The sequence below is a fragment of the Melanerpes formicivorus genome, unplaced genomic scaffold (assembly GCF_026170545.1).
Source record: "Melanerpes formicivorus ecotype bairdi unplaced genomic scaffold, bMelFor1.0.p_v2 SCAF_1, whole genome shotgun sequence".
In the NCBI taxonomy this organism is placed as follows: domain Eukaryota; kingdom Metazoa; phylum Chordata; class Aves; order Piciformes; family Picidae; genus Melanerpes; species Melanerpes formicivorus.
The window spans coordinates 56,548,527-56,570,715 of NW_027142353.1; the positions used below are offsets into that span (position 1 = coordinate 56,548,527).

Sequence of the window (22,189 nt, forward strand, 5' to 3'; positions counted from 1 at the left end):
TTTTTGCACAACAGACAGGAAGCACAAATTAATACCTTGCTATAACATCAATTACTGAATAAACTAATAATACTTAGTATATCTTTCAATACAATAAAATGTGAAAGCCAGATTCTCAGAATCTCTGGTGTTACCTTCAGACAAAAGCTGGATCACAGAAGCATCTTTCACTTACCAAGATTATAAAGTGCTTCAGTGCATGAGGAATCGTTCCTCAGAGCTTCCTTATAAAATTCAGCTGCTTTTTCATAGTCTCCATTTGCAAAAACAGTATTTCCTTTGTTTGTTAGAGCTGCTGGATTGTACCTATCAGAATTTACAGCTAAATCTGCATAGCTGGTTGCTTGTGCCAATTCATTCTCCTACATGAACAAAACAAACATTGTATTAGTCATTTGTCAGTTAATTTTCTTGCAGCTGTGGCTTCTTAGTGTAGTGGAATTTCAAAAGATTGAAGAAAAAGAATACATTCTTCAGTCCTAAAACTATTCCTTTATGCATTTGTATAAGGCAGATCTCTTTCAGAGAATTTAACACCTGAGACGTGTTTTCCACTTTGTCTCATCCGGCCTCAAAGTTTTCTGTTTGTATTATTCCTTTAAAGTCCCCATACCCAACAAACTCCATACACAAACCCACCCACCTAAGCTACATACTTCACATCTTCCTGAAGTTCAGCCAGGGATGTCAGGACCCCAGTTTTAAATGCAGCTGCTGAACTTCTGCACGGATCTCACTGCGGGGATACTTCTGCGGCCTGGGGCTCAATCTTACTCCCTCTCAGCAGCAGGATACCAAGTGCACGCTTCAAACTTTTCACTTAGAGCCAAGAATGATTGCTCCAAAACACCTCTAGCACGCAGCTTCTTCTTGTTTACAGAGATTATTCAGAAAGACACAAAAATTGCTGCAAGGATACAAGTTTGCTACATAAACTGTAATTCCTAACTGGCTTAGTTGAAGCAAACACTTACCAAATAATAAAGGAAGGAAAGGTTTGTTGCAGCTGCACTCTTTACTCTGCTATCCTTTTTTTCAAACATCTTTAAAGTCTCCAGTGCCTAGAAGCAATTTGAAAACAACTTATCTTCCACTGAAGAAAACTTGTACCAAAATTATTTCAGAAAGCATTGATAAACTTGACAGTTAAAACCAGCTACAATTATTGACTCATATACTCACATGCAGGATAATTACACTTGTAGAGTGTACACATCAAAGTTCATCTGTATTTTACATAACATTAATCTTGGTCACAGAATTTCAGTACTATTGGTTATTTGCCACATCTTGAATATTGTGTCCAGTTCTGGGCCCCTCAGTTTAGGAAGGATGTTGACTTGCTGGAGCGTGTCCAGAGAAGGGCAATGAAGTTGGTGAGGGGTTTGGAACACAAGCCCTGTGAGGAGAGGCTGAGGGAGCTGGGGCTGCTTAGCCTGGAGAGGAGAACACTCAGGGGTGACTTATTGCTCTCTACAACTACCTGAAGGGAGGCTGTAGACAGGTGGATGTTGGTCTGTTCTCCCAGGCAGCCAGCACCAGAACAAGAGGACACAGTCTCAGGCTGCACCAGGGAAGGTTTAGGCTGGATGTTAGGAAGAAGTTCTATACAGAGAGAGTGATTGCCCATTGGAATGGGCTGCCTGGGGAGGTGGTGGAGTCACCATCATCGGAGGTGTTCAGGAGGAGACTTGATGGGGTGCTTGGTGCCATGGTTTAGTTGTTTAGGTGGGTTGGATTGGTTGATAGGTTGGACGCGATGATCTTGAAGGTCTCTTCCAACCTGGTCTGGTCTATTCTACTCTACTCTATTCCATTCCATTCCATTCCATTCCATTCCATTCCATTCCATTCCATTCTATTCTATTATTCTATTCCATTCCATTCCATTCCATTCCATTCCATTCTAGTCTAGTCTAGTCTAGTCTAGTCTAGTCTAGTCCTTCTTCAAAATTTAGATTAAATACACCTACACTATTACATGACAATCCTAGGCAAGCTAATATAATTTGTTTTTAATCCAGTCATCTAATTAAAATTCTCATACCTGTTTTTCTAGTTCTTTAAATGAATACAAAAGGATTTACATGAAAACTCATTCAAAACCTATACACTAAATACACAAAAATATGCAACACAGTGTTGGATTTGATTTCAGTTTTCAGTGGTTCTGTGTCATAAGACTCACAGAATCACAGAATGTATCTGATTGGAAAAGACCTCAAAGATGATGCATCCAGTTCAACCTGAAGATGATGCATCCAGTTCAACCTTCTGGCCAGCACTGAAGGATCAACATTAAACCATGTCCCTAAGCACCAGGTGCACAGGCTGCTTAAACACCTCCAGGGACGGTGACTCTACCACTGCCCTGGGCAGACCATTCTGATGTTGGAAAGACAATGAAGAAGACAACACCTGTCTGTGTTTAGGAAGTACTCAAAGGTGAAGACTGAAGAAGACAACACCTGTCTGTGTTTAGGAAGTACTCAAAGGTGAAGACTGAAGCCAGGAAGATTAAAACAAACAAACAAAAAACCCCATAATTTTTACATTAAAACTAAATCTCATACATTTCAAAGGAAAGACATTAATGGACAAAAAAGTAATGAATAGCAAACAATCTATCGAAAAAACTGCTAAACAAGGATGCAGCCCTGATGACTGAGGATGCAGAGAAGAGAGAGTTGCTGAATGCCTTCTTTGCTTTAGTCTTCACTCCTAAGACTGAACTCCCCAGACTCTGGATGAAGGAGAAGATGGCTGGAGGAAGGAAGACTCTCCACTAGTCAATAAAGACTGGGTTAGGGATCAGTTACATAAATTGAATAGACACAAGTCCATGGGCCCTGATGAGATGTACCAAAGAGCGTTGAGAGCGCTGGCTGACGTTGTCACTCTACCACCCTCCATTATTTTTGCCAAATCCTGGCAGACAGGATAGGTGCCTGAGGACTGGAGGGAAGTCAATGTCACTTCAGTCTTCAAAAAGGGCAAGAAAGAGATTCCAGGAAACTACAGACCAGTGAGATTCACCTCCATCCCTGGAAAAACGATGGAGCAGCTCATTCTGGAGGTCATCTCTAGGCACTTGGAAGAGAAGAGGATGATCAGGACAAGTCAGCATGGATTTACCAAAGGGAAATCATGCTTGACTAATCTGACAGCCTTCCATGATGTCGTAACAGAATGGGTAGCTGCAGGGGGACCAGTGGATGTAGTCTACCTGGACCTTGGTAAAGGCTTTTGACACTGTCTCCCATAACACCCTTCTGAGCAAGCTCAGGATGTGTGGGATAGAACAGACAGTGAGATGGATTAGGAACTGCTCACAAAGTAGAGTTCAAAGAGTGGTGGTCAATGGTGCCAAGTCCAGCTGGAGAGCTGTAACTAGTGGAGTCTCCCAGGGATCAGTGCTGGGTCCAGTCTTGTTGAACATCTTCATCAATGACATTGATGAGGGGACAGACAGAGTGTCTGTTCAGCAATCTTGCTGATAATACAACACTGGAAGGCTTGCCTGATACACCTGAAGGCTTGTGGCTATTCAGTGAGACCTGGACAGACTGGAGAGCTGGGCAAAGAGGAACCTAATGAGGTTCAAGAAGGATAAGTGCAGAATCCTGCATCTGGGAAGGAATAATAAACTGCCCCAGTACGCATTAGGAGGCACACATTAGGAGGCTGCTGGAGAGCAGCCCTGTGGAGAAGGACAAGAAGTTATCCATGGGTCAGCATTGTGCCCTTGTGGCCAAGAGGGCCAATGGTATCCTGGGGTGCATTAAGAGGAGTGTGTCCAGCAGATCAAGGGAGGTTCTCCTCCCCCTCTACTCTGCCCTAGTGAGACCTCACCTGAATACTGCATCCAGTTTGGGCTCCCGAGTTCAAGACAGACAGGGATCTACTCAAGAGAGTCCAATGGAGGGTAACAAGGATGAGCATGTGTCCGACAAGGAGAGACTGACAGCCCTGGGGCTTTTTAATCTGGAGAAGAGAAGACTGAGAGAGGATTTAATAAACATTTATAAATATCTGAGGGCTGGGTGTCAAGAGGGAGAGGACAGTCTCTTCTCACTTGCTCCCTGAGACAGGACAAGGGCCAATGGATGTAAACTTCAGCACTGGAGGTTCCACCTCAACATGAGAAGGAACTTCACTGTGAGGGTCACTGAGCACTGGAAAAGGCTCCCTACAGAGATTGTTGAGTCTCCTTCTCTGGAGATGTTCAAGACCCATCTGGAAGCATTCCTGTGTGACCTGCACTAGATTCTATGGTCCTGCTCTGGCAGGGGGATTGGACTCAATGACCTCTGGAGGTCCCTTCCAACCCCTAACATCCTGTGATCCTGTGAAAGTGAAATGAAAGGCAGATTGTTTTTTTTAACATTGACTATGTAATAATAATTTAGTATACAGTTGCAGATGATAAGAAAATCTGGCTTTTTTACACTAAATATTTATATTCACTACACAAACTGTTACAGAGTATCAGTCAGGCTAGTCCTATCATCTATTACAACACAGATGTGGCAATCCCAATTTAGCCATAAACACAAGGAATTCAAAAGTTTCCTTCTTCCTTTACATGAAACCTATAAGCTGCTGTTTACATAAAGTGAACACTTGAAACTCTATGTGGAATGCCAAACCAAACATAAAGGAAACAAGTTTTAACTGACTGTCATCCATACTGTTTTTACAATGACTTCAAATAAAACCCATGTCTGTACTAATGACGTGTAAAATGACAAAATATATACAGCTAGATGCAGTTCATTGATTTAGTCAACTACATTCCACATCTGTCCCTGTACTCAGCACTGGTTAGGCCACACCTTGAGTACTGTGTCCAGTTCTGGGCCCCTCAGTTTAGGAAAGATGTTGACTTGCTGAAAGGTGTCCAGAGAAGGGCAACAAAACTGGTGAAGAGTTTGGAGCACAAGCCCTATGAGGAGAGGCTGAGGGAGCTGGGATTGCTTAGCCTGGAGAAGAGGCTCAGAGGAGACCTTACTGCTGTCTACAACTCCCTGAAGGGAGGTTGTAGACAGGTGGGGGTTGTTCTCTTCTCCCAGGCAACCAGCACCAGAACAAGAGGACACAGTCTCAAGCTGCACCAAGGGAGGTTTAGGCTGGATGTTAGGAAAAGGTTCTTCATAGAAAGAGTGATTGGCCATTGGAATGGGCTGCCCAGGGAGGTGGTGGAGTCACCATCACTGGAGGTGTTTAGGAAGAGACTTGATGGGGTGCTTGGTGCTATGGTTTAATTGATTAGATGGTGTTGGATGATAGGTTGGACTTGATGATCTCAAAGGTCTTTTCCATCCTGGTTATTTCTATTCTATTTAACACATAAGAACTATGAACTCCTAATGACCATAATAGTCTCCTAATAACAGAAATTGTCTAAACTACTACACCAATTTCAATCAAAGAGTATTTCAAAAGTCTCTAGATTTTAGTGGTCTCTGAAACATAAGAGTCCAACTATGTCAATATTAAACTTTAATACATATTGATGACTTTCTCTGAGAAGGGAATTGTCCCAAATATTTACAGATATAACACTACTGTATCTGAGGTATTCTGCTCTTACACAGACTTGTTTCTTTTTGGAATTCATTTTTAGTGAAAGTAGAGCTATATAATTTTTAATGAAAGTAGAGCTACATAGTTTGAAATCACTTTATGAAAAGCCATTTCCCATTGTAGCTGATTCGCTTACCTTTGCTTTTACTGCTAAGTGGCACCCTGGATGATAAAGATTAGAGTGGAACTAGTCTCTTTTTCTTGTGTAATGAAAAGCTCCTAAGACTCTGAACACTATTCACTTATTGGTAAATTGTTTCAGCAATTATCAGCCCTAGGAACAAAATCCATAGCAATCCTTTTGTCCTTTCAAAGTAGAAATTCTCTTACTGCATCATCAGCTCAATTTCTGTATTTCTAAATAGCTTCTAACTTTAATCCCAACAATAACAAGTACTTAGATTCAACAATGAAAACACAGAGTGTCCAAAACATTATTTGTGACATGTTTCCAATACATGCAAATTATTTGCTTACAGAAGTTAATCTTCAAAGCAGCTTGTCTGACTCAAGCAGAGTCTGCCAGAGATGTTAAGGAGCTGCATGAGCAACCTGCAGAATTTTGGTTTTATATTAATTTGCAAAACTTTCTCTTTTAAATGAAGAGAACATTCAACATATCTAATACACAAAACCCCTTACTAATAAAATCCAATCTAGGTACTTTCATCCTGCTATTTTCATTGTTGCTAGGACTGTTTGAAAATAACATCCTCATGATGACAAGCATATAGTTAAGCTCACTAGAGTTACAGTAGAATCCATCTCAGTTCATTCTTTTGAAACACAATAAAGCCTTGAAACTGAGTATTTTAAAAAGGTTTCCATTCTTGTTCTGCAGCCAAAGGTGTGTTGAGCAGGTGGTGAGTTAGTAAGTATACGAAAAACAGACAGACAGGATGAGTAAGTGGCAGCTCCACTTTTATTAGGGGAAAAAAAAAAGGCCCTTGATCTTCAATCACTGTTTTGCAGTCCCACTCTACTATTAACTAGTTCCAGTACAGGCTAAAGATCTTCCATCACATAATCAAAATAAAAAGGGAATCTTTTCCACTTACTCCTAGCTTCCAACACTCTTGCCTCTCCATCCATTGGAGTACAATGATCTCTCTATATCATTTTACCTCTGTGAATGGGTTTCGTTTGTTTGTTTTATTATATATACTAGGTACTCACTGGAAATCACAAAAAATTACCATTAAAGTGGTAGATTCTTGAGCCCAAATGACTGTTTATCTACCTCTAGCACTCCCACCCTTCGAAAGCTGTCAATAAAGCTACCAGATTTACCCAAATCTTTCCAAACTCTCAAACTGCTTGCTGATCTCAGAGAGCTATCAGTCAGACATGCAGTATAATAAAGGATAACTCTCTTGCTGTATCTACAGGGAAGAAGAGGAGGACTGGACAGGACAGAGAAGGAATCACAAGAGCTTAAATATGAGCAAGAAAAATGGGATAATGTTAAATGTGGTCTCGTGTGCAGCCCTCCAAGCTATGGGATGGTGAAGGACCTCAGAAGATAACATTCAGCTTTAGCTGTAATTCTATGTATATAATCTCCTACTTCTTGCCACTTCTGCAAAGCCAGAGGTTGCCATATTCCATCTTAATTATTAGCACTCCTACCACTGAATGTACTGAATGGTCCATGTTGGAAGGGAACTGAACAAATCCTATGAGATATCTGAACTTTTTGTTCAGATGAAGCTGTTTTCCAACTGCCCACATTTTGAAACAAGACTTTGTTCACCATCAAAGAACAGATCATGTGACAGTTTTGACAAAAACCTTATTACAAACCTTATATTAAATGATTACATTTTATAGTAATACAAATTATAATTTTATAATATTCTGATATAAACTTATATGAAAATATTATACATTGTTCCACAACCTATACAAATTTGGTTACGTAAAAGAAACCCCAACGCTCCCCAAAAAAAACCCAAAACTAAAACCAACAAAAGTCCCAAATATTTGTCCTAAAATAAAACAAGATAAGAAAGCTGCACATTTAAATGTATTAAGTTGTGGTATATACCCACACTGGTAATTTATATGCATAGAAAAGGAAAGGCACAATTAACAGCCCGTTGTACTGATGAGAGACTGGTGGTAACTTTTAACATGAAGCTCACCATAAAATTAATTGGCAGAAATTTGCATAATTAGAGACTGAATGGCCAGTTGCAGAAAGCAATCTTAGAATAGAATAGAATAGAATAGAATAGAATAGAATAGAATAGAATAGAATAGAATAGAACAGACCAGGTTGGAAGAGACCTTCAAGATCGTCGCGTCCAACCCATCAACCAATCCAACCCACCTAAACAACTAAACCATGGCACCAAGCACCCCATCAAGTCTCCTCCTGAACACCTCCAATGATGGTGACTCCACCACCTCCCCAGGTAGCCCATTCCAATGGGCAATCACTCTCTCTGGTATAGAACTTCTTCCTTACTTACATAAAAACATAAAAGCATAAAAAAGACTTGATGGGGTACTTGGTGCCATGGGTTAGCTGTTTGGGTGGGTTGGATTGGTTGATGGGTTGGACGCGATGATCTTGAAAGTCTCTTCCAACCTGGTTTGGTTTATGCTAAATAAATTCTAAATAAATAATTTTCACAGAGCCAAAAGTGACTTCACATATGTATTTTAAAATATAATGAAACAAAGAAAAGGGAACATGTAATAATATGCATGATAAAACCTGAAAAGAATCACTAAGGCAGACCTATCTTCTGAACTTCTGCCAGCTCTACATTTATTTGGATGTACTGTTATTTTTCCATGACTTTCCTCTTTTGCTAATATACACTGTGGTTTAGCTGAAGTAATATCTTTTCATTAATGGTGATTCATTCCACCCCTTTGTGCCTCGAACAGGCCAGTCTTTTACAGGAGATGCAGAACTGCCCAAGCTTCTGAGCAGAAGCTGAATTAATTCCAGTTCATATTTCAATGGAAGGATAGGAGGGTTTGCTAAAGTTTAAGTTCAGATTACAATATTTTAGGGAATGCTGTAGTACATAGGGAACAATGAGAATACCATAACATAAACAAAAAAGATAAATATGAAGTGCATATTTTGGTTCTGTAGTCATCCTGGAGGGAAGATTCAGCTCAGAGTAGTGAAAACATCTCCACTTTGATCAGCAACCTGCTTTCTAGGCTCTATTGACTGTACTGACAACAGCTCCATTAACTGTAATGACAGCTTGGACAGCCAGTGAAGTGATAGGAACTTATGTCAGAAATTTCATTTACATAAAACTCATCTCTTGCCAGTGTTTCTATAAAGTTACTTTACTGAGCAGCACTAATATAATTATTATGTTTGCATAAATCATTCTTTCCCTTGCTGAAACACATGTTGTGGCTAAGAAAGGCATCTTTACCTACACAGCATTAAAAGGTAGTGATGTGAAAAGTTACTATACCTGGTTGAAATCCTGTTGCCTCAAGTAAGTAATGGCTTTATTTATTTCCAGGTCATTGGCTAACTCTACATAGTGAGAAGCTTTTACTGCCTCGACACACCTGCAACAGAAAACAAACCATAAAATAAATGCATCTGTTCAAATGTCACTGTGAGCTATTTATTTGTGCACCCAACTGACTTTTCAAAATGAGTTGCTCTTAGCTATTATTTCTTTACAGAGGCAAAGAGTACTTTGGTTAAAAATATGTGAAAAGAGATTTTATTCCCACCCACAACCTACTTCAATAATATTATCACTCCTCTCATTTTTTAAATGGGTTTTTTTACAGTCTCAGGCAGCACCAGGGGAGGTTTAGGCTGGATGTTAGGAAGAAGTTCTATACAGAAAGAGTTACTGCCCATTGGAATGGGCTGCCCAAGGAGGTGGTGGAGTCACCATCATTGGTGGTGTTCAGGAGACTTGATGGGCTGCTTGGTGCCATGGGTTAGTTGTTTAGGTGGGTTGGATTGGTTGATGGGTTGGACGCGATGATCTTGAAGGTCTCTTCCAACTTGGTTTATTCTATGTATGTATTCTAAATACCATATTATTTTCCATCACTGAGTGATACTTGATGCAAGATACTGACCAAGATAATTTTCCAAACCATTTCCTTTGCATATGTTCTATCAAAACTGATCTCTGGTTGCATATGCCACCAAGCACATAAACCAACTTAGTGCACAAAGCCAGAGACTGCAGATTTGTGTCCCAGATCTATAGAGTAAGAGTCAATTCACAACAATAAACCTCTTTCTGGTTATGCCTCCCTAAAAGTAATTTGGCTTAGGGTCTTCTGTAGAACACGGTCAGAACAGAACACAACAGAAGGTTCAGATGTTCATTCACAGACACCATCTTCCCCACCTGGAGTACTGGATATGGACATGCTGGAACAGGTCCAGAGAAGGGCCACGAGGATGATCAGAGGGCTGGAGCACCTCTCCTATGAGGACAGACTGAAGGAGTTAGGGATGCTCAGTCTGGAGAAGAGAAAGCTCCCAGGTGACCTAATTGTGGCCTTCCGGTATCTGAAGGGGGCCTACAGGAAGGCTGGGGAAGGACTTCTCAGGATCTCAGGTAGTGATAGGACTAGGGGGAATGGAATGAAGATGGAGGTGGGGAGATTCAGGCTGGATGTGAGGAGGAAGTTCTTCACCATGAGAGTGGTGAAGCCCTGGAATGGGTTGTCCAGGGAGGTGGTCGAGGCCCCATCCCTGGAGGTGTTTAAGAGCAGGCTGGATGAGTCTCTGGCCAGCTTGATCTAGTGTGGGGTGTCCCTGCCCATGGCAGGGGGATTGGAACTAGATGATCCTTGTGGTCCCTTCCAACCCTGACTGATACTATGGTACTATGGTTTGAGGTGGTTTACTTTAAAATTGCCTCTGGGTTGAAGCAAACCCTTTATTTATTGTACACGCACACTGTTCTCTCAAACTGTCTGGAATTAAGCAGACTAAATTAACAGCTTTGTGGTTTTCCTCTTTGATCCCTTCCACTTGTTTGTTTTGTGGGGTTTTTTGTTTGTTTGTTTGGGTTTTTTCTTTGGTTTTTAAGTGGAGGGATGCCCTCTTTTCTCCTAAAAGTTGGTTAATTCATTCAATTAAACTTTTGTTGACAGACTGACTGCTGCTACAATTGAGCTGGCACATAGACAGTCTCCATACAGAGTAGACAGATGCTTTCTATGTTGGAGGAAAACTTACATTTAAAAAAAGAGCAATTTCTGCAGACATCTACAATGAAAGTTAAAAAACATCTTTCAACTGTTACTGCATATATCTTTTAACCACAAAATTCAATGAGATCTAACTGTCCAACTGGTCCTTATGCAGTATGACAGAATAATGCTGAGATTATGTCACATTTTAATTAAGTTATAAAATCTGAATAGTATTTGTTCCCACTTTATTTCTGTAAATAAAATCAAAAGCACATTCAATATACGGAAAATCAAACCCAAACTGCTGGTTAAACTTCTTCAGTCAGCTTGAATTCCTCAGCCTAGAATGTTGAGCAGAGTAAACCTGTCCTGATAAACATTATCCCACATATCTCACTAGAAGTTGTGTCATTAGCCTGAACAGATGATGGTGTTTTGCTTTGTGACAAGTATTTTGTGGTTAGCATTAAAGAAACTGAGTACTGACCACCTTTTCCAGTGTTCTTGAACAAAACAACAAGATACAGAGCAAAACTGTCTCAAGCTGACAAGTTATAAAGCAGCAAGCTGATTTTGCTAAGACTGCTTAAGTTCTGACTGGATGATAGGGATTACTAAACCACGAAACACCACCTTGTGGACTCTAGCAGACTGAACATGTCTGTGTGAGAAATTATTGGATAAACTGCTTTAATAGGAAATTATAACCATAGGACTTGCAAAATTTGCAAATAATCCTAAGCAGCCAAAAGAAAAAAAAAACAACCAACAAATTAAGTAAAGGAAAGATCTTTCTCCCATCATTAACCTCTCATTAACCTCCCAAACACATACCTGTCAACAATGTTGTGCCTGCAGATACACAACATTTGCTTGCATACAGGTTATTTTCCAATAACATTATTAAAAGCAATAAAAATAGCAAAGTAAGTCCTTTAATAAACAACTAAAACCTAGTTAAAAATACATCATTAAAAGTCATACTAATAAAGTTTTATACTGTCCTTATAGGAATTGTGTCTATATTTTAGAATGGAATGGAATGGAATGGAATGGAATGGAACGGAATGGAATAGAATAGAATAGAATAGAATAGAATAGAATAGAATAGAATAGAATAGAATAGAATAGACCAGGTTGAAAGAGACCTTTGAGATCATCGTGTCCAATCCATCATCCAACACCATCTAATCAACTAAACCATGGCACCAAGCACCCCATCCAGTCTCCTCCTAAACACCTCCAGTGACGATGACTCCACCACCTCCCTGGGCAGCACATTCCAATGGCAATCACTCTATGAAGAATTTCTTCCTAACATCCAGTGTAAACCTCCCCTGGCTCAGCCTGAGACTCTGTCCTCTTGTTCTGGTGCTGGTTGCCTGGGAGAAGAGACCAACCCCCACCTGGCTACAACTTCCCTTCAGGTAGTTGTAGAGAGTAAGAAGGTCTCCCTTGAGCCTTTTCTCCAGGCTAAGTAACCCCAGCTCCCTCAGCCTCTCCTCACAGGGCTTGTGCTCAAGGCCTCTCACCAGCCTCGTTGCCCTTCTCTGGACACGTTCTAGCAACTCAACATCTTTCCTAAACTGAGGGGCCCAGAACTGGACACAGTACTCAAGGTGTGGCCTAACCAGTGTGGTGTACAGGGGGCGAATGACCTCCCTGCTCCTGCTGGCCACACTGTTCTTGATGCAGGCCAGGATGCCATTGGCCCTCTTGGCTGCCTGGGCACACTGCTGGCTCTTGTTCAGCCTACTGTCAACCAGTACCCCCAGATCCCTTTCTGCCTCTTGTAAAGAGAAGGGCATTCTGTAGAAAATGCCACAAAAAGCTAAACTGGAAATTGAAAAATAAAGTGAATACAAAAATCAGAATGGCAAACTGTATCAGCAGCATATCACTGTGTACAGTTGTAAAAATGGTTAAGAAACAGTAGATAAGGTTTATCTTTATAAACATTAAGTTTATAAATTAAATGCAAATAAACCTTTTATCATACTATCAGATCCCAGTGGTTTATATCATGACTCTTGGAAGTAATGACAACTTCTTCAGCATTGCAAATCTTCAAACTTACAGTAAAGAGTAGCAAACATTATCTTCTACATAGCATTTGTCTATAGCATTTTTAAAGTACTCAAAATTTCAAACTGAATTTTCAAATCCAATTGCAATTAAAAAACCTCTTTGTGTCCTAATACAGAACACTTTCAAAGGTATAATTAACAGGTGAGCTTCACAGATTAAAAAAAAATCTAACACAAAAATAGACTGTAATGTTTTATTTTGTTCTTCTCCACAGCATTATGGATGCAAACTGAAGGTGGCCTGGATGCTATGGCTGAGACGTGCATCAAACTGTGTTTCCCAGGCTGCTTATTTTTATGAACCTGGTTTCATAACCAGCACGAGGAATTGTTGTACAGCTTAGAGAAAAAGAAGACCCACTTGACCCTTACCAGTCATAGCCCACTGCAAAAGATGTCTCAATCACTGGCGCAATAAGTTTGGCAGCTGTCATGATGTATTCCTCTGCCATGGCCTTCCTAAAGAAACAAACAAAACCAACACAAAACCCCAATGTGAAAACGCATCACCATTTCAAAAGGCATGTATAGAAAGAAGAACCAAACCTTGTTCTTGGTTCTTTCTACACTTAGGACAATCTTCTAAATTCAATCCAACCAGTCCTCTGCTACTGCCCCTGCCCTGTATTTTGATAAAGCACTCCCATCTTCTCTGTTTTCCTTTCACCACAACATGTAGTTATATTTTTAAGAAATCCAACACTGCAAAATTGTAAGGACTGAAACCTGTAACACCTGGGATAGAAATTCCACTGTAATGCAGTACACTGAACTGAGTGAGCTGACCAGTTCTTCCAACCATGAGCTTGCCTAAGAATTACGAGGACGCTTCCACAAGAAGAGCTGTGGACATGCAAGAAGATTGATACTTTCAGAAGGTAAAATTTATGGCACCCCAGTCAAGAAAGAACAGAATCCACCACTACCTCTCACGTTCTATTTGGGTTAAGCTGTCATTTTTAATGGCTTCGATCAGCAGATTCGTACGTGGATCATCCTGGAGGGAAGCAAAACAAATGCAAATTACACCAGCATGCATTCACTGTAATTATTTTATATACAGTATGACTGTAAAGATAAATTGATGCAAATTACACAGTTTATATAATGTCAGTTACTTTTCACAATTCAAAAAGTTAGCTTCAGTTTAAATTAATTTTCTAACCACAAAATCTAATCCTGTTTTTCTGCACGTGTATGTGGTCATAGCTCACATTAACAACACCTGTTAATAACCCTAATATCATGTATGTCAGAGTAGCAAGGCTGAAAATAAACCATTTATTTAGAATAAACCAAACCAGGTTGGAAGAGACCTTCAAGATCATTGCGTCCAACCCATCAACCAATCCAACCCACCTAAACAACTAACCCATGGCACCAAGCACCCCATCAAGTCTCCTCCTGAACACCTCCAGTGATGGCGACTCCACCACCTCCTTGGGCAGCCCATTCCAATGGGCAATCACTCTTTCTGTATAGAACTTCTTCCTAACATTCAACCTAAACCTCCCCTGGCGCAGCCTGAGACTGTGTCCTCTTGTTCTGGTACTGGCTGCCTGGGAGAAGAGACCATCATCCGCCTGTCTATAACCTCCCTTCAAGTAGTTGTAGAGAGTGATAAGGTCACCCCTGAGTCTCCCCTTCTCCAGGCTAAGCAATCCCAGCTCCCTCAGTCTTTCCTCATAGGGCTTGTGTTCCAAATCACAGGGAGAATATTCACATACTTAAAAATAAGAGGATGCTTAAGCATTTGCTGAACTGCAGTGACATTCAGCAGCTGACTTGTGCAACAACTTCTTGGTAAAATAAATCACATGTATCATCTTGTAATTTCCGTCATGCATTTCTGTTAGATCTAAAAGAACTAATGCAGGTATTCTGGGTAGCTACCTCTTCCTGATTTACTGGGGAGAGATCATACATTTACACAAAACAAGGACCAGAAGGAAACTTTCTGATCTTTTCTCTGACCTCTTGATAACAAAATACAGAACTTGGAATGTCTGTTAAAACTATAGCTTGTTGTATTGGGTTGGACTGAGCTGCAGTTAATTCTCCTCATAGCATCTTTCTACTGCTGTGTTTTGCAGCAGTAGCTGATAACACAGCAGTGTTTTGGCTACTGTTGAGTAAGTATCCAGGCTGTCCCCTTTCAACATTTCCCTGCCCCAAGAGGACATTGAGGGGTGGGCAAGATCTTGGGAGGGGACATGGCTGAGCCAGCTGATTCAGACTGGCCATAGAGGTATTCCATACCATATGATGTCAGCTCAGGTATAAGAAGGAAGTGAAAGAAGGAAGTGGGGGGATTCATCCATGGCACCTATCCTCCCAAGTAACCACCAAGCTTAGAGAGCCCTGCTTCCCAAGACCAACCATCGTCCTGCTGATGGGAAGTAGAGACTAACATTTCTCTCTCTGCTTTTTGCTTCTGTGCAGTCTATTGCTGTTTGCTTATTAGTGTTATTAAAATTGCTCCTATCCTATTCCTGGCTTCTGTTATATTTTTTTAACCCTCTTCCCCTGTCCACTTAAGAGGGGGAGTGATAGAGCGGCTTTGGTAGGCATCTGGCCTCTAGGCCAGGGCCAAACCACCACCCTTGTCTATACTTAGAAAGAGCTTCTATAGCCTAACTTCTCTGCCTAAGTCTTCAATTAATTCAAGTATTTAATGATCCTTATTGTTATGAAATTTCTGATCAAGTTATTTTATACATAAATACACATCAGTTTACACATTCTGTACAATCCAAGCATTCAATATTTTCCCCCCCTTTCTCCTCATTCACAATATATAGACACAGTTTATTTTGTTTAAACAGAGGTCAGTGTTTTGGTTTTTTTCAACTTACATTTGGGGAAATGTATTTATCATCGTAATCCACTTCTAAGGGAACTGCAATCAGATTTTGGAAGGCCTTTTTCATTTGCTCGCTGTTTCCCATAGCAAAATAACATAGGATCAAGTTGAAGCCTGCCTTCAGGTTTGGGGACATGCTCATTATGTGTTCAAATGAAGAACTGGCATCAACGTATTGGCCAGTTTTAATGAACGCCACGCCGATATTTTGCATTATTTTAATCCTAAGTAAAGAAATCAGCATTAGGTTAGATTTTTAATTATCAAATCACACTATATCCAAAACTTAATATTTCAGAACAACTCCTGTTAGTAGAAACTTACCTCATCTCTTTGTGGACACTAGGGATCTGGTCCAGAGCCATGCGGTAGAATTTGATAGCTTTGGAATAGTTGCGTTGTTTTAAATAGATATTTCCCATATTCACCTTCAGTCTGCCTATCAAAAAAAGACAGAATGTTACAGTCTTCCAAAGTATAGACACAGTATTTTTCAATTGTTTCAAAGTGATAGTGTAATAACTTAATGAATTTGTCTTTGCTATATGGTACTAGTATCCCTTTAAAGAATCACAGAAACGGTCAGGTTGGAAAAGACCCTCAGGATCACCAAGTCCAATGGATAACCCTACTCTACAAAGTTCACCCCTAAACCATATCCCCAAGCACCACATCCAAATGACCTTTAAGCACCTCCAGGGTTGGTGACTCAACAATCTTCCTGGGCAGCCCTTTCCAATGCCTTTCTGTGAAAATTTGCACTGCACAGAACAATCTGCTGTGAATTTTCACCCAGGGGGACATGAAGTAGTAATGAAACCTAGAAAACAACTACCACATATAGAACCAAGTACATGCAAAATATATAGAATAAACCAGGTTGGAAGAGACCTTCAAGATCATCGTGTCCAACCCATCAACCAATCCAACCCACCTAAACAACTAAACCATGGCACCAAGCACCCCATCAAGCCTTCTCCTGAACACCTCCAATGATGGTGACTCCACCACCTCCCCAGGCAGCCCATTCCAAAGGGCAGTATCACTCTCTCTGTATAGAACATCTTCCTAACATCCAACCTAAACCTCCCCTGGCACAGCCTGAGACTGTGTCCTCTTGTTCTGGTACTGTCTTCCTGGGAGAAGAGACCATCATCCGCCTGTCTACAACCTCCCTTCAGGTAGTTGTAGAGAGTAATCTGATTTTTATTGTGTATTGAAGGATGAGGTAGAGATTATTTACAGTGCACTGCAGGAAGACAGCTGTAAGTAAGCATTTTTTTTTTAGAAAAGTACATTGCAGGAGTCTCAAAGATGTGCAAAATGCTAAAAAGAAGCTTCCAGAAGAGGAAAGATGAGTCAAATGAGAAAAAAAAACAACAACAAAAAATAGCATTAGAGCAGACAATATAGTTTGTGCCACATGAGAAAATTTGTCTGCATGTTTAGCTTAGCCTATGCAAATAAAGACTTCATCAGTTGGAGAATCAAGCCATATTAAATTACACATTCAGAGATTATGCAAATCTGTCTTCCACTATGGCAGACAGGAGGGCTGAGACCTCTGAGAGTCAATACAGTATCACAGTATAACTTAGGTTGGAAAGGACCTTGAGGATCATAGAGTCCAACCTATCAACACAGACCCCATGACTAGATCATGGCACCAAGTGCCACGTCCAATCTCCTCTTGAACACCTCCAGGGACGGTGACTCCACCACCTCCCTGGGCAGCACATTCCAATGACAAATGACTCACTCGGTGAAGAACTTCCTCCTCACCTCGAGTCTAAACCTCCCCTGGTGCAGCTTGAGACTATGTCCCCTTGCTCTGGTGCTGGTTGCCTGGGAGACCAACCCCTTCCCGGCCACAACCACCCCTCAGATAGTTGTAGACGGCAATGAGGTCACCCCTAAGCCTCCTCTTCTCCAGGCCAAACAATCCCAGCTCCCTCAGCCTCTCCTCATAGGGCTTGTGCTCAAGGCCTCTCACCAGCCTTGTTACCCTTCTCCGGACACGCTGAAGTGTTTCTATGTCCCTCTTAATACCACGCAGATGAAGTCCTCAATCTGAATGCCTGACTACCAATTGTAATTCAATTTGGAATGTAACCTACCTCCATTGATGAACATCTTATTCTTTACTATAACTTGGTAAGTATTCAATGCCTCAGCATACATTTCATTAGCAGCATACTGACTGGCCAGATTGAAAAGAACCTATAGAAAATAAATGGAATTACAGGTACAAGAAAATACATTGTTCTTTCAACAGCAGTAAGCTAATTCAAATTAATTTTACCTTGGAAGTATTATTTTTACCAGTTTTAAGCCTCCCATCATTAATATTCCTCTGGTTTTGGATGGTAACAGAGAAAAGAAGTTTCTAATCTGTTTATTCTAGGTGATTCCTCTGGTTTTGTACTTAAATAACTACCATTAAAAATGACACTAAGTGGACCTTAGCCCTAAGTAAACACAAGGTTATAATGCAAGGCTGTTAAAAAAACACTCATACATGATAATTCTCAGAAACTGTAATTTATGACTCATGTAAAAAATGGTCCTTCTACCCATGGTCACTCAGTTTATGAAGAGAGCCATTTTTCAAACTCCTGTTTCAAAACAACATTAAGTTCTGTTGGTTTCAGGTGAAGTACCTCTACATTTCTCCCCCAGCTTTATTCTGACTTTCATCACAAAATAAATCACTAGTTCTGCCTAATTCAATGTATTCATTGCTACTAATCTTCTCTCCAGCACAACCTGGAGCACAACTTTAAATACCCTAAAGCATTTTTATGTACATTGCATTCCTTTTAAAAGAAAATAAATTAAAATAAATTTACTATAAATTTGTACACTAGAACATAAATCTGCATGCCCACTTTAAGATTCAGGATGTAGAAATACTGCTATATTCTATTTTGTGTAATGCATTCTCTGTCACTTTGTGGCTGAAGTTAAAAGGCTGTGTGATCTCTCCCATTTTCTTCTCTTGGCATGGTACATTTTCTGGTCTATTTCTGAAGGACAGGGTTTACATCTGTTATATTTTGAGATGCATGTTTAGCATCTGAGCAGATAACTGGAAGAAGTCATCATGGGCATTCTTCCTCACTTAATATGACTGTGGTTTCTCTGGTATTTGAAATTGTGAGCAAGCAGATCCGACGACATAAATGGATCTTTGCAATCCAGTGCTAAATTTGACTTGAAGAAGTTATTCACTTTATCTTCATAAACTTCCTTCCACCCTTAAATGTAGACCATACCTGATTTAGTACACTGCTAGGAGCATTACGACACACTCAGCAAACACTGAAATGTCTCTTCAGCAGTTTTTTAACAGCACCTTTCACTCACTGAAAGCACTTACTGAGTAAGTGAGGTCTAAGTTGATGTTTTCTGGAGTTGCAATTTGTTCACGTTGTCTCACCAATAATCTTTCCTTTCTTCCAGCCTCTTTTGCCTTCTCCAGAGCCTTAAATAAAACACTACAATTTAGCAGTGCCTTAAGTCTTATGATGACAAAAATGCATTCAACAGAAGTATGAGAAAAAATATACTCATGTCCATTTTCTGTGTCCAGTGCCTGAGAAAGAGCATATAACCCACTGAAAGACATTAATCAGCAATAAGCAGATATACATCTGTCTAAGTCTGCTTAGCTCTATAATTTTAGAGTAGCCACACACACAAATATATATGCCATAATGATTAGATTATGGTGACTCTAGAAGACTATTCTATTTGTATTAATTATAGAAAGTGCACTCTTTGTTGTTGTTGTTTGTTTGGTTGTGGGTTTTTTTTAAAGAGGGAGTATATTTAGGCTTGCCATGTTTAACAGCACAGGAAGATGTTGGAAAGAAAGTAAAGGCAGGAAGTAAAGACACACATTATGCAAATGTATGCTGTACATACACCTTGACTAATTCTGTATGCTGGTAAATTTGCTCCCCCCTTTTTTTTTTAATCTACCCACAAGTGGTATTTCACATGCACTCTTTGTCTCCAAAACATGTGAATTTGATCCAACCAAAGGCCATCTATCCTAGGGTATGTATTGGGAAGCATTAAGCAGATCAAGAAAGATGTTTTACCCATTTTGGTACTCCTTTTCAGGATACAATCCTAGACTACAAAACTTTGTAGCTCAGATGACTGAGCAAGAAACATCATATCTCAGAGCTCTAGTTATTTTTTTCTCTTATGGATCAGGTGCCATTAACTTGAGAGAGCAATGGATGAGCACAAAGGAACTCTACATCCTAAAGAGCCCAATGCATCTCATTAATTCAAAAAGCTGGGCCTGCTTTGCCTCCAGTCATTTAGGAGCTGGAGCTGGCCAGATGAAATCATATGGAATAGAATGTAAGCCTTGTCCAAAGACAGAAGAATTAGAGGCTATTTTGGTGCACTGGGATCCAAGGTTGATGAGTTCTATTGCCACTGTGTTATGGTGTTGACACTTCAGGGTTTGCTTAGCTTGGAAGGTCTCCTTGTCTGAATAGACTGAAAGAGAATTAAAGAGTTCTTCTTGTTACTGACTCCTAATGGTGCAACAAACCCAATATAATATCTACCATATACTATAGTACCAAGCAGCACCTGACAGGGAAGGGCACTGTGGAGGTTGCTTAACTGAGATTGACCCTGGTGCAGAGCAGCAGACCTGGATGAAAGTTACATTATCCAAAAAGCCCAAGCAACACCAAGGAAATAGAATGGCACTCAGACAAGATCCTCACACACCTGAGGATCAAATGCTACAAAGATGACAATTAGAAGCCTGGTATTGAAGAAGGGTCCCCCATTCCCACAAAGTCCATAGGTTAGACTTGCCAAATTTGTGCCAGTATGACTAATTAATCAGACCCATTTGAAGAGGTCAATAGAGGGAGCAGTTTTTGTAACACTGAAGTCTTAACAAATACACACATCTTTTTGTTCTTTCTTTTTTTCCTTAATTACAAGATATCACTGGATTAGAAGAGACATAACAAAATTAGAATTAAGATTGTTTTAATAATTTGAAATAATAGCAAAAGTGAAGTGAAATCCAGGAAAATTACCAATTTCAAGTCTCCACAGCTGTTGGCAATGCAGCTTTCTTCAACCAGTTCATTCACTTTTTTTTCCAACTGCCGAATCTTCTCTTCTGAACTAAAATAAAACCAGCAATAAAGCCATTAACACTAGCAGTGTAATTGCAAACACTAAGCTTTGATACTGGATAGTTGCAATAAAACACAGGGATGTATCACATGTCACAGCTAACTGGTTTTTCCAAGACAAAAAACAATGTGAAACTATGCCCAGAGAAAATCCTCCAAAGATGTCACATTGAGACTTTTGAGAACAGAGAACTATGAAAACACAGGTCCTCTTATGAGAACAAGACAGGCATGCAAATTTCATGAACCCAATCTGTTAAGCAGAAGTAATGACAGAAAAAAACCCAGGTGGGCTGTTACAACTTTCAAATCAAACACCAAATTGAATGGAATATTGTATTAAGAGCAATTATTCAAACATTGACTTGTGTAGAAAGTTTAAAATATAGCTTGCAAACGCAGGTTTTAATAAAGAGCTGATACTCATCTAGATCTTTTTCCTCAGTTAAATCAGTAGGATTCCTTACTCCTATATAGTTATGTTTTGTATTGAAAAGCTCAGTGACTTTTTTCTCAGTGAACTCTCCAACACTTCTACCAGTCTGCAAAGCTTTCATAGCCTCAGTTTTACCTCAAGTGCAAAGGCCAGAGTGTACAGGGGAAAACAGCAGACAAAATTCCCCCAAATTCTTCCCAAGGAGCTGCATGAATCATGGTGTTCCTTGTCTGTAATACACTCTTCCATAATCTTCCATAAGTCTATGTAATCACCACAGTATCTGTGTGTCAAGAACTACATCAAATTTTCTGAGCTACAGTCAGAACCAGAAGTCATTGAAATTAAACATTCTTGACAGTCAGTGCAACAGCTAATCACATGCAGAAATGTCTGTGGTGTTACCCATGTAGGCAAGAATTTTGTAACCCTAAAGGTTTCACAATTGCCTGGATGTTTTTCAGCTCTACTCATGATGGGCTTTTTGTTGCTCTTAATGCTTTGAAGTAATTTACTGCAAAACTGAACAAACCTGTCTGCGTTTTTCACTTCCAGAGGCGGAGCAGGACCTCTTGCTTGGCCAAGAGGATCAAATGAAGAACCTGCAAAATTAAGGGAGTACTGAAAATTGTAAAATGACATCTCCCTCTTGCAGATGGTGATTTCTACAAACCGTACCTCTTATAGCTGCCTTCGTGTAACCTGCAGCATGCACTGCTGTCATTGGTCGAGCAACCCCATCCTTAAATAAGAAGGAAGACATATTAAAATAATCTTCCTAATTAGACTGGGGACACTACGGACATCAGTTACGTATTACAAAACCTTTACATACAAAAAGCAGTTATCACCTCCTTAAACTGAGCATTTTTGAAAGTGT

General features: G+C 40.1%; 1 protein-coding gene across 4 annotated transcripts in view; it reads right to left on the reverse strand.

Moving 5' to 3' along the window:
• The window catches only part of IFT88 (intraflagellar transport 88), a 68,127-nt gene that overhangs the window by 36,517 nt on the left and 9,421 nt on the right, over nucleotides 1-22,189 (reverse strand). For all 4 annotated transcript variants that reach the window (XM_068144269.1, XM_068144241.1, XM_068144250.1 and 1 more), the window contains 12 exons: nucleotides 21,988-22,051; nucleotides 21,842-21,911; nucleotides 20,772-20,862; nucleotides 19,073-19,177; nucleotides 17,811-17,913; nucleotides 16,018-16,132; nucleotides 15,686-15,917; nucleotides 13,757-13,827; nucleotides 13,203-13,289; nucleotides 9,039-9,138; nucleotides 975-1,061; nucleotides 176-362 (listed from right to left, as the gene is read on the reverse strand). In XM_068144269.1, coding sequence (XP_068000370.1) covers nucleotides 176-362; nucleotides 975-1,061; nucleotides 9,039-9,138; nucleotides 13,203-13,289; nucleotides 13,757-13,827; nucleotides 15,686-15,917; nucleotides 16,018-16,132; nucleotides 17,811-17,913; nucleotides 19,073-19,177; nucleotides 20,772-20,862; nucleotides 21,842-21,911; nucleotides 21,988-22,051 — 1,312 coding nt within the window. The remainder of the gene's footprint in view (nucleotides 1-175; nucleotides 363-974; nucleotides 1,062-9,038; nucleotides 9,139-13,202; nucleotides 13,290-13,756; nucleotides 13,828-15,685; nucleotides 15,918-16,017; nucleotides 16,133-17,810; nucleotides 17,914-19,072; nucleotides 19,178-20,771; nucleotides 20,863-21,841; nucleotides 21,912-21,987; nucleotides 22,052-22,189) is intronic.